General features: G+C 38.4%; 1 protein-coding gene across 1 annotated transcript; it reads right to left on the bottom strand.

Moving 5' to 3' along the window:
- Positions 1 to 3,704: 3,704 nt before the first annotated feature.
- On the bottom strand, positions 3,705 to 11,045 carry LOC118478291. The gene is made up of 6 exons (XM_035971611.1): positions 10,961 to 11,045; positions 9,708 to 9,869; positions 8,114 to 8,340; positions 6,927 to 7,057; positions 5,638 to 5,813; positions 3,705 to 4,015 (listed from the first exon to the last, which is right to left on the bottom strand). The coding sequence occupies exons 1-6, from the start codon at positions 11,043 to 11,045 to the stop codon at positions 3,951 to 3,953; spliced, it is 846 nt and encodes a 281-aa protein (XP_035827504.1). The 3' UTR covers positions 3,705 to 3,950.
- Between the last annotated feature and the right edge of the window lie 1,989 nt (positions 11,046 to 13,034).

The following is a 13,034-nucleotide window of genomic DNA, read 5'->3' as shown; positions in this document are numbered from 1 at the left end:
GACGCGCAGAAAACATTTTCAGTTTGCTAGGAATTAATTTTGAATCTTGCCCAGGGAGCGGCTGCAGCCTCCTCTTATCGATTTTATGATCACCAATGGATTTTTAACGTGCGCAACCTGCACACGGGATACCCGAGTTTTTTTTTCGAAGACTAGGTGTTAGATCTTACCTGCCCTGCGTTCAGGGGTGTAGCTGAAAGACAGCAATAAGAAGGAGCCAAGGAGAAGCAGTAGAAAGGCAGCAGAAAGAGTCCAGAGGAGGAGGCAAAGGGGTAGAGCGTGGATAGGGCAGAAAGTGGAGACGAAATCAAACTCAAGAACATGATCAGAGAGCAGAAAAGAAGTCGAAAGGATACATTTTTTTCAGAGAAGAACATTTTCAGTCGCTTTCAGGTTTCGAACCCGGGACCTGTAGAATGAGAGGCGAACTCCTTACCTCTAGACTACGAGAACCCGCATTTTCCTTCAGGCGTAAGTTGATGAAGTGTTGGAACCACTTGGTAATATCTAGACTTATTCTTGAGAAAACACCCAGCAGAAACAGAAGGCAAATGTTGTTAAGAAATAGGTACTCAAGCTGGTGGATGTGATCACGGGGTCCAGTAAATCTGACGCTATTAAGTTGTAACATTCCTAACTATGAAAGAGGCATGTTCTCAAAGAGTGTCAGTAGGTTGAAAACAACACCACGGATACAGAACCTTTAGGTGGCACTAGGAAATGTGCACAGAGCTGCGATGTCGGCAGTGAACAGAAAATGCCAAAAGAAAATGACATTGCACTAAGGCTCAAACTGCAAAGTTGCACTCTATCCTGGCTGCTTTGAGGTGTACAACTCAACTCTGAACCGAAAGAAGCAGCTGACTCACCCGATGCTTGAGTATATTGAGCTGTTCAAGAAGAGACTCACAACAGCACATTTTTCACTCGTTAGGTTGATTTTTCTATTGGTTTTAGTTGAATTGTATTTATCATGGATCACGCCTGTCTGAACAGGCGCTAAAATCATTGAAGAATGACCATTGAACTGTTTAGTGTGTGTATCGGGGTGTAGAATTTGTTTTGAAAACTTTTCTTTTTTTCAGCGTCATACGCTCTTTTGTACTGTTGACGACTTTTGTCAAAGAAAGTGAATGTGGTCCTAAAAACTATGTTTGTGTTGACAAAGATTTGAACTTTACTTTAACACCAAATACAAACATCTACGATTTAAAACCCTTGAGATATGTTTCTTTGAAAATACCCCAAAATAGCGCGTTTCCAGGGAATAGCGCACATAAAATAATGGCGTTCTTAGGGAATGCGCACCGTGAAAGCCGCACTATGCGAAAAGGTTAAAGTGCTATGCGCTCAAATACAGCGTTAAGAAGATTGTTTGTTGTTATTAGTTGGAGATACAGAAACCTGCACCAGCACGAGAAAATGCAAAATGAAACCACAATTAGTGTGGGTTTGGGGGGGGGGGGGGGGTTGTACATTGAATTCATTTTACATTGCAATTTGATTTCTTTCGCTTATGAGAGCGCAAGATTATCTCTTGAGTTAATTTACGAAGTAGCAAACTTGTTCATGACCTGAAAATGGAAAGTCGTCATCCTCTTGATTTCAATTGTTCGAACTGCTTTGAATTATGCCTAAAGTCATTCTCTTTTGACTTTTCAAACATTTCAACACTCAGAAAAACAAGAACGTAAACTCTAGCATTACTTATGAGGCTTTCAAGCAGTATAAATGCATCATCTCATGAAATATTTCTGGGAGTAGGGCACAGAAACCTGGATCGTTGACATATTATTCTGAATTGAGTATAATATGCGCCAAGATTTTGGCTTAAGTTAATCTCTTAGACGAAAAGGGGGCGATTTAGCTTTGTGGACCTTGGCAGTCTCATTTTGTCCCTAGTAGGCAGTCACATCATGAAATTTAATACGTTTTTCTTGAGACTGTTTACTAGTGGGAAATCAAACTGAGGTCCCCTGCTTGCGACAGATAAGTGCCTTACCACTATACCACAGATGCCAATAGTTCTTTTGTGGATCTATAAAACCTTAATCAGTACATTGTTCTTTGTTTAATCGGAACTTTGGTCATACTGGATAAGAGAACATGGTTTAACCAATTCATTTTTCTTAATCAATTTCCCAAAGACAGATGTTTTTGCTAACAATGGAATCCAATAAATCAGACGTTATTTTTTAAAGCTCAGTTTCGGTACCATGTTGAGCTTTATAGGCAGAAAGGAAAATTTCCTCAAGACCATTTTTTTTCACGTGAGCCAAAACTTGACTTAAAACGATCTTCTCTAAAATTGTTTTAACAAATAGATCTAGCCAATTCCAAACTGGTCGATAGTTTTTTAATTCACTTTCAAGCCCAGGTTTTTTCAATAAAGGTTTTACAGTAGCTTGTTTGAAAGTATTTGGTACAGTGCCTGTGGCAAGTGACTTATTCACTCTCTGAGTAATGTGAGGTAGGACAATATCAATACAGGTTTTGAGTACATGAGCAGACATGGGGTCAAGGTCACATGTTTTTATCATTGGCCCATTGATACAATTTAAAATATCACTCTCAGTAACTGGACTAAAAGAATCTAATATCTGTCTCGTAAATTCAGAAAATTCTAAATTTCCATTTGGCTCTAGGTCGATTGAAGAGCGTATGATATTAATTTTGTCATTGAAAAAAGTCATAAATAAACAACAAAGTTCCTCATCTCAATAGACAGAATAGTATACCCAAGCTTTTCAAAGCCATGGAAACTCATAAAAGTTTGTGATAGTTTCTTCCTTTTTAAGTTGAACTCTTTGAATTTGAAGAAACTATCAACAAAAGGGATTTAAAAATGAGAATCCTTATTACCTGTAATATCCTAGCTTACTGGGGGACATATCGAAGAATGTGTATCGCCTGCTAAGGTAGAATTGTGAAGCTCTTCTATGTTCCCCGAAAAAAAGGTGAGCTTGATTCTGGCTCGAGCAAGTTTTTCATTTTCTAAAATTCGAATAAGTACGTATCACTGTTTGAGTTTGTATTTTACTTATACAACAGAGAGGCTGGGTAAGCTGCACCAAAGCCACAAACAACCTGAATGAGCCACATTGAGTCAAAATTAATACTGGCGTGATAGTTATATTCACAGTGATTTACGATCACAGAAAGAAACACAGTTTTTATCATGCTATAGTACTGACCGGATGGCCCTATTCCGAATCAGATATAGAGTGTTCTGAACTTTAATTGCTTTTGGGAGCTTTTAAGGCTCTTTGTTCATCAAGCACGGCCCTATCAGAGTTGGCTGTTAAATTCGGAGATCCCGCCAAAAAGTAACCTCACAATGATGAAAGGTTAAGGAGAACTTAAAAGTGTAGAGTGAGGGCGAATGTGAAATTGGCAATTAGGCATAAGATGTGGAAAAATAAGACATTTCAGGTAAAGGTCAACAAACTGGTAGTTAAGTAAGTATTTTATTCAGTGTTTAATACCATTAGTCCACAGCACATAAAGCATACTACGCAGTGTATTCGCAAGAAAATTTTGTGAAAAGAGCAAAATTTATAAACGACATACATATCAATAACATAATTTGAAAAATGTTTTGTGAGTGTCTTTTAACACAGTTTCCACAAAAAAGAGTATTTTATATTGTGTAAATACCTTTTTCATTTAGATATTTATCACTGGATTGAGTTAGGATTGGGGGGGTTGAATAATTTCTTTACAGATTAGCAGGACAGTTTTAAAGAAGGATTTCTGCTAAGGTGAAGGCCAGACTGAATAGAACTGACAGCTTCAGAGAAGTTGGAGAAAAACAATGAAAGTGAAGGAATGGAACGCAATGAAAGTTACACAGATTTAAAATGAAAAATGAACACGGAATATCGAATAAGAGAAAAGTAGTCAGCCGGAAGTGAACTTTGACTACATGTGAAGGTTGTAGATCAGCAATTCTACGGCCCCGAGTCTTGATCGTAGGTCTCGATGGCGATCTCAAACACATCAGCTGACTCATACACTGTGGATAGACAGACAGATCGTGATGTAGGTTACAAGCTTCTACTGTAAACTCTCACACTTTAGGCAGAAAACAAATGATGTGTCACGAAACGGGGGAATCAGGCGCTCGACAGTTGTTTGGATGGAGGCGTTGGTACAATCTTAAAGCTTACCCAAGCCATTTTTTTTTGCTTTTGATGAAAAAGAATGCATATTAAAATGTATTTTAAATAGAAGTCCATAAATCTGCAGTTTATAGAAGTGAGGCTAAAATTAACGAGAAAATGGCGCCACAATTTGGTTACTTCCAACGCTTAAGTGTCCTTGGAAACTGTAAATCTACATTTTTTTGTGCCCTTGGTCAACCTTATTTCCAGTAAATTGTGCATGGAAATGCCTTTTCTAAAAGACAAAAAAGATGTTAAGGGGGGGGGGGGGGGGCTACACCCCCAAAATTCGGCTCAAAATCATGGAATTTGAGTTGTAGGCATTTTTAGCTTTCCCAGCCTCTCCTACAACTATATCATGGCATAAGAACCCCCCAAAACCTTATTTTCTCCCATACTGGGCATGTTTGTAACCGCCATTTCCTCATAAAGTCAATATTTTATTTTTCTTTATCGGCCGTTTTCTCAAAATGCGACTTTTCTCTATACTTTTTTAAATAACTCCACCATTTTTCATCCAATCTTCATGAAATTTTCACAGAATGTAGAAAAGAGGTAATACTACCAATTTCTTTGTTGAATTTTTGATATGTGGAATAGATTTTTGTTGGTGGTGTCTGGAGTGTGGATTTTCACGGATTTTTCGCAAACAATAACATAAATTTTTTGGATCTAATGTTTGTGAACACGCATGCAAAAAAAACAATCAATTTCCATGAGCGATAAGTGCGGTATTCATTACGTAAGACGTCAATAAAATCCAATATGGTGGCGTATCCATGGAAACGAAACTTTTTTCTCAAATTTGATTGCAGATTTTAAGACTCCTTACTATGCTTGTTATATGTGTGAAATTTGGTAAAATTCGGTTCAGTAATATGCGAGATAGTCTCCAGGTGTAACCCCCCCCCCCCCCCTTAAGCCCCCTAAAAACTCGATTTAAAGTGCCCAAACGAAGGAACAATATGAGTTTTTTCAATGTTTTTATTTCGACGAGCGCCGGGTTTCACCACGATGCTTCACAAATACTATTTTATGGAGTTTACTCTTGACATGTAAATTGTTTTCAAGTAAAAATGAACAAAAAATATGCCTCATTGGAAATATTCTCAGTTATATAAAAAAAATTATCCTCAGTCCAAACCGTCCTGAAAATAAAAACCAGTCTATTCTAGTACATGCCTGATTTGCAACTGGCTACTGAAGCCAACTTCACGTAGTCCATGAATGCCGGTGCATGCCTTTGCTACACCATCACATGCATAAGACTTGAGTTCAGGTCCCGTGTGTGGAAACTTTTTCTCGATTATCTTGGTCTTTCTGCTGAGACATTAATTTATTCATCTCAGCCCAAGTTGGCTAAGACAGACATGGTCCAAGTCCGCCTCCTAAAAGATCTAAACTGTGTTGACGGGGGAATAAAAATACCTACTTTAAAACAAACGACAACATGCCATACAGTTCTTTAACTTACACGCTGAGCCACCCAGTTTCCAGATAAACACAGGGAACCCTTGATCCTTCCAGGACGCAGCGCACTCGTCGTGGGACGTTGAGTCAAATACGAAGAAGTATCCAGATTGCTGACCACATTCATAATCAGAAGGCAAGTAGTAGAATCGTCTTTGGATGTGAGTGCCGTTCACCTCCCTGTGATATTGTTGTCATTATTGCTATTGCTGTTATTGTTGATTTTAAAAGTAATAAAATCGCTTCTTTGCTTCGGTCCCTTTCACAAGTTGTTGTTGCTGTAATGTTGGTTATTGTTGTTGCTAAACTTAAACGCTCTACCAGGCAGGGATTTTTTTTTCGAAGCCCCCACCCTTTCCCAGTTCCGTTCACCAAAAAAGAAAGCAGGATCAGGAGGAATACAATTATTTCAATAAGGAGGAGGAAGGAAGTTCAGATCCCCAAGAGATCCGAATCTCAATCCTCAGCGTTAAATGCCAAGTTCGTAAACTAATGGGTGAGCCACCATCCTATATCATAGTGACAAACATTGACCCATGGACCTCAGGTGGCTATACATTAGACATTTATTGACCACACACAAAAGTTTGAGGACCGAAGCCGTTTATTGTCCTCTGATTCTATTTTTCTCTGGTCGGCGTTCCGTTTTGTCACTATGATTCCAACCTTCAAAGTAACTGAAAGGATGTTTATTTGTAGAGCTTTGAACCTTATCAAGGACGTGGTAGGAGGGTGCCACTGGTAGGCCATACCTCTCTATTTTTTATGTGTAGTTTTTTCTAAGCTTTTCCTAATACTAAACCACAAGTATTGTGTCGATATGCTTTTCTTCGTTCAAATTAAACAAAACGAACATTTATCGTTATTTAATATCAGTAATGAACATAGCTTTATTCAAACGTTTTCCATAGCATCAACCAAGAACCGTACATGTTTTTTTTTCAAAGTTCTGTGTCATAATATATCGCCTTCCCGTTGCACGTAGGCCTAAACAATACACGTGTCGAGTCCATGCCCCTTTTCATTTACTTGAAATTACGTGCAAAAGGTTACAAAAATAGATCAAGTATTCGCAAACAGTAAGCAATTATTGCCTGATGCTAAAACATTCTCAAAATAGAGAAAGTTATGATAAGCTTTTCAAACATGTGGGGACGATGTTCTCTTCCTTTTTGCTTTATTCTCTCTCTCTCTCTCTCTCTCTCTCTCTTTCTTCCTCTCTCTCCCTCCACCTCCTTTCTCTTTCTCTCTCTAAAAGAATAGAACAGAGTAATATTCTAGAGTTTGACGTACCCCGAAATACTGTAGTATTCATCGCTGTCGCTTCCAAATCCAATTCTCAGCCAAGTGTTTGCTCTACTATGAACTGCGTAGAAGGAAAATTCTTTCTTGTGGGCGCCGTCTTTATACATATGGATATATACCTGAAAGAGAATAGAGACGATACGTATCTCATAATGGCGTAGGCGTGAGGTGAGGTTATTCGTATGTGTTCTAAAGAGAGGAGTGGCTGGACGTAATTATAGATAGATAGATAAATAGATTATCTATAGAACTGTCATACAGGAAAGAAGAGATGGTCGTAGTAGAGACTGCTTTACCAGTTTCTTGATTACGTTGTTTGGTACTTTTCTTTACTATTCTACACATAAAATCGGGAAGGCTGTTGAGATTGTATCCACAGAACCACATACATTTGTACAAGTTGTGAGCATTTACTATGCTTTGTAAACTGAGTGCCTCTTTCCACTACGTGTTTTAAAAATTTACCTTTCGCTCATTAATATCATTCACCTATACACACTAAAGGGCACACAATTAAAGTTATCTATTTTCTTATCGTTAAATGCTAAAGTACCTTTGGAAATCAAAGCTCCGAGAAATGTTTGTGTTGGTACTTTTTGTTCTTGTTGCGACAGCTGTTTTAATCACGTTATGACAATGTTGATACGGAGTTATTTGTAACATCTTAAAGTCTATTCACGCGTAATGTTTTTGATGACAGAACTATGTAGCTACATTGAATAGAAATAGAGATATTTTTTCGATTGAAGGAGGTGGGGGTAACCTGGCGTCAGAGATAAAAATCTACGAGAAAATGGCGGCTTAAGTTTGGTGAATTCCAAAGTTTTAACGTCATTAAACCCTTCAGGCTCACATTTTTGGTGTGCCTTTGATCAATGGTTTTCGGTGGAATTTACATAGAAATGTATTTTTAAACGGGCAACAACAGTGTTGAGTTAAAACCAAACAAATTATAATGAATTGTTCAAAAGACGAAAAAGTACATTTTTCGATTTCATTATTTTGAGGAATGCCTGGTTTGACAACGTCGTGATACGGTTTTTTTGTGTGTTTTTGTTTTTATTTTTGTTTTTGTTTTTAATTCTATTGTCTGTATGTGAGCAAGTTATCACATTATCAGGTCACTTCCATGACTACCTCCAGTTACAATAGATCTAGTTGTTGTTTTTTTTTACCGTTTTGATATCGCTTGGCCAGTTGTCTAGTATAGCACTCCGGTAGTGTTTGTCGCAGGGAGGCAAGTCCGGACTCAGGTTGAGACAACCAGAAGGTGCTGTGACCGGAAAGTCGTCGTTAACTCCTGTCTCTGTCCATCTCTCGTACACAGACTTCCCGATGCCAGCAAATGCTCTGAAGACCACCTTCTGCTTGGAGGACTGTGTGTTCGGGCTTGTGATATACTCTGGTACATGTAATATTGCATGCTATTAACAAAGATCGTACGTAACAAGATTGTTCACTCAGCCAAAAAATTGTCCTCGGAAGTCAGTGCATTGGTTCAGATGGCGCTGCAGTCTTTGGTTTCTCCAGAAGAAGAAGAAGAATAGCAGTCTCTTAGTTTCGCTGTTTTTCTGGGGGCGGGGGGGGGGGGGGGGTGTTGGGGGGAGGGGTCACACACGTAGGGTAACTCTGTTGGCAAAGTCCGAACTTTTTCGAAGAGGGCCCCACCAGCTTTCGGAACACTTTTTAAAATTGGCTCACAGACAGACTGACAAACAGACTGAAGAGAGGAGTGAACTATCTTGTTATGTACGATCTTTGCTATTACGTATATATTAACAGAATTATAATTGGAAACCGTGATCTGTCTGTAGTGTTGTGATATGTCAGAATTCAGACTGGGAATAGAAGTGGGTTTCAAAAGCATTATTTATTGAGTATGGGTATTTTTGGTCTGAAGAAGCGCGTTCCAGAAAAGAAGTTCGTTATTTGATCTACTTGAAAATTCTGAAAAATTGAAAACTCGTTGAACACAACCAAGTGTCAATTCAGGAACGTCCTGATCCAACGGTAATGAGTTTGACGTATCATTTTTTAAGGTTTTGAGTTCAAATCCCGGTTAGATCAGGCAAGACGTTGTACCCTTAGAGAATATACTTAATCCTATTTCTTTCAATCGCTGTGATGCAGATGGGTACTTGACAATTGGCAGAGATGGAATATGTGAATTGTAGCTATATGTGTCTAACTAGTGAAATACTGCATATCTACTAATGGACCGAAAAGTTATTGAGGAATGAACAGGACGGACGTGGATTTCGGGAAATCATATGAGCATTCAAGACAATGCAACGTAGTATTTCTAAACCCTCAAAGAGGACACCTCTTATTAACGTTGACTTAATTTTGAGCCTTGCCCGAGGATATAAATACTAAAGGAAATGATTATGCTAGAATACATTTCAGCCAGACAATTAAACTAATGTAAAAACTATTCAATGTAGAACCTTCAAACAGGACAGTATTTTTCATAACTTGAAGAAACAATCTGACCAATAAACAGCTGCGTTTTCGTAAGACACATATTTAAGTTATATAAAAAACTACAACAGTAAATTATGCTGGATCTGGATGCAATTAACTCCTCTGCCTCTGATCACCTTGCTATGTGGGAGGGATAAACCACCAGACTTCTATTCAGATTAGTCTTAAATACTTGGCTGATTAGCCATCATCCTACAGCAAGCACTGTCATTCTTATTGCTATGACTGTAATTGTGATAATATTTTATAAATCCTCTACTGAAAAATGAAAAGAATAAAACATACCTTGCTCTCGATACAGGATGAGGGAGAAGTCATCCTTTTCGAAATCAAGCTTACTATCAGTGATATCCAGAGAGTTAGTCTCGCAAACTCCGCGAGATTCACTATACAGCACCACGCCGCAACAACTCTCGCACTGATGTACGCACTCCTTCAAGCTGGACCCTTACAGAATGAGACCAGACAAACAGGTATACAGGTGATTCAGTTTTATAACAAAAAAAGCAATATTACGTGTATGTGTTCTGGCGCTTCGTAATAACGATGCTTGGTCATTGTAATTTTTCCTGTTGTGTAATAAATATATACATATATATTATATATATATATATATATATATATATATATATATATATATATGTGTGTGTGTGTGTGTGTGTGTGTGTGTGTGTGTGTGTGTGTGTGTGTGTGTGTGTGTGTGTGTGTGTGTGTGTGTGTGTGTGAGTGTCTGTGTGTTTGTGTGTGTATTCTGATTTCACGACGCTACCTCTCTCTCACACACACACACAAAAACACACACACACACACATTTATACAATGGGGTTAACACAGGAGTTTGCTTACTTGCATAGTCCAACCAGACAGACATCAACTTAGAAATTTGCACAACCTCTTCACTGAGCAGCCTTTCATAAAACCAATAACAATCTTTGTCAGCCTGTGACAGTACAGATAATTAATGGGGCTCTGGTGGCCTAGAAGTTAAGGTGTTGGCCTCTCATTCAAAGGTCCAGGGTTCGAATCCGGGTAGCGACCGAAACAACTCTCTAGCAATGTTCTGTCGTCTGCTTTCGTCTCCTCTTTCTGCCCCCACTCCCTCGCATCCTTTTCCCCCTCCTCTGGACTCCTGACTCTTTCTGCAGAATTTCTACTGCGACTCCATGGCACCTTCTTACTTTTTACTGCTGTCGTTCAGCCACACCCCTGATCGTCTAGTAGAAAAGATCTACACCTAACCTTCTCGGACAAGGGCGAAAAATCTCTGAGGGCTCTTGAGCAAGTTGCGCACCTTAAAGATCCCTCGGTGGTCTAAAATTGATAAGAGTAGGCTCCGGCAGCCACCCGGGCAAAATTCCAATTTCCTACCAACTGAACAAGTTTCATGCGTCTCGTGCGTTCATTTAACCTTATGCAGTTGCGGGCGCCGCAAAACACTTACCAAAAAAAAACACCCCCAAAAAAACGATAATAGTTTTTTTTCTTCAAAACGTCTTAAATCTAGGGCAACTGGAGACAGCAACATTGTTGAGGATTACCGAATATAGAGCAAAATGGGAGGGCTATGAACGTCAAGGTCTGTTCCTCAAATATCTTTTGAACAGGAGAATCAATGTCCACCATACTAAGACTTAGCAGAGCAGTTTGTATCAATTTGTCTTAACACAATTTTTCCACAACAATTGAGGCAACATTTTTTTTTTAAATCATTAATTTCCAAGCGGAAAATTGGAGTGTTCATAGCATTTCCCGTTTTTCAAACACATTTTCAATACACATAGAGCCTATGTCACTGCTAACAAATGGCACTGTAAAACTTAGTTTTTAAAAAATAGTGTGAACACTCTTTGCACTAAAGGAAAGGTTCTCAAAACATGCGTTCAATATGCACTGTGTCGCAACTAGAACAAAGGACTGACTTGCTTTTAAAAGCAATATTTTTGCCCGAGGTCATGAGAAGTAAACCTTTTAAAATGTTTAAGAACTACTCATTGGGTTTTTATTTTCAGTGTTTATTAAGGAATTTTGTAGAATAAAGTTAACATGTCGTGTTAAAAGAAGTTGATCTATACAAAAGTTTGAGTCTATATTATACAGTTGGAGAAATATTTGACAATAAATTGAGCCACGTATTTTGATCGCACTTTTAAATCACACCCCTATACTCTAAGGTTACAACATTAGCCAGACGTGTTTGTTCCACGTCAAGTTACCAAAATATAAGCAGGTATTCAACTTATTGGGAAAAAAACCATTGAACTTGGGATGTTATGCACGAGTTAAAACCGCTTACCGCACAGTCATGAAGATGGGCCTTCAATTTAACCTATTCGATAGGGCCTTGTTATATGGGTATAAAATACCATGAATATTTTCTCATACTATGCAAGTGAAAGAACTTTTCAGGATAGACCTTTAGTCTACGGCACTTCTGTGCACGATTTTCAAGATTTGAACTGTTCACCTTATTATTTCTAATATTCGTAGATACAGAGCAGAAAACACACCAACTCAGACCTACAGATAGATCGATAGATAGATAGACAGATAGATAGATAGATAGACAGTTAGATAGATAGATAGATAGATAGATAGATAGATAGATAGACAGATAGATAGATAGATAGATAGATAGATAGATAGATAGATAGATATATAGATAGATAGGTAGGTAGATAGATAGATAGATTACTCACAAAAATCGTCCGACCAATATATCAAGTCTGTGTAATCAGTAGATCTTGCGGAGTATCCTTTCAGGGTGTAATATTTGGTAGTCACATCACAAGAGCACTTCTTTACAGAGCCCTGCACATTGGCCTTTATGGCAAAAAAGACAACACTCACTAAAATTACAGTCGTCCTGAGCATCTCTACTTGTTCTGGAATCAAATAAAAGACTTACAGCTAATCCCTGTTATTGCATACCCTCTATGGACAAGGAAATAACTTTTCTATACATGCGGTACGGGGAAACCATGCTTGTCAAGTGTCCCTACCTAGTGGATCTGAGGCCCTCAGCGGTATCTTTGATTTACGGAATGTTTTATTTTGATATTATCTTAACTACGCTTAGTAGCCGACATAGCATTCGAGGCACCTGATCAAATCAACTTCCCCTCTCCGGGTCCAACTGTCATCTTCTGTCAACAACGTGTAGATGTAGATAACCACCTAAGCCTGTCACCCTCTCTGGATCTATTCGTAATGTTATTCAGTAAGATATATTATGCTAAAGTTAATTTTTGTTCCACGAGAAAAAAGACCACCATCATTAATTCAGTAATTTATGGGCTGTTCTCCATTGCGTGAAACGAAATAAAAACGCCAGTGCTCTATATATCAGCTTTTCTATACAGTGATACTTACATGACATAATTGTGTTCCCTTATATCTAGACACACAAAAAACATTTTTTTTAAAGTCGACATCGTGTTTTCTCCGTCACGCAAGGCGTAGATAACCCTGTAGTCAAAGAAAAACAGGCCCATCCTTTTAGTTATTCATGATGGATTTCATTTCTGTCGAGCTACAACGAGGGAGGATGAGTTAAGAACGGGGTCGATATCTGTCCCGTCACAAAAATTTTAATCTGCTGCGTTCTGCATGTCT

This window comes from Aplysia californica, unplaced genomic scaffold, assembly GCF_000002075.1.
Source record: "Aplysia californica isolate F4 #8 unplaced genomic scaffold, AplCal3.0 scaffold00471, whole genome shotgun sequence".
In the NCBI taxonomy this organism is placed as follows: domain Eukaryota; kingdom Metazoa; phylum Mollusca; class Gastropoda; order Aplysiida; family Aplysiidae; genus Aplysia; species Aplysia californica.
This window is presented reverse-complemented; position numbering and strand designations above follow the sequence as displayed.

Coding starts and splice junctions, on each gene's coding strand:
- LOC118478291 (XM_035971611.1), bottom strand. CDS start 11,045: ATGGTGGACATTGATTCTCCTGTTCAAAAGATATTTGAGGAACAGACC. Junction 8,341..9,707: donor CATCCTGTATCGAGAGCAAG/GTATGTTTTATT, acceptor TACATGTACCAG/AGTATATCACAAGCCCGAAC. Junction 5,814..6,926: donor GAATACTACAGTATTTCGGG/GTACGTCAAACT, acceptor ACAATATCACAG/GGAGGTGAACGGCACTCACA.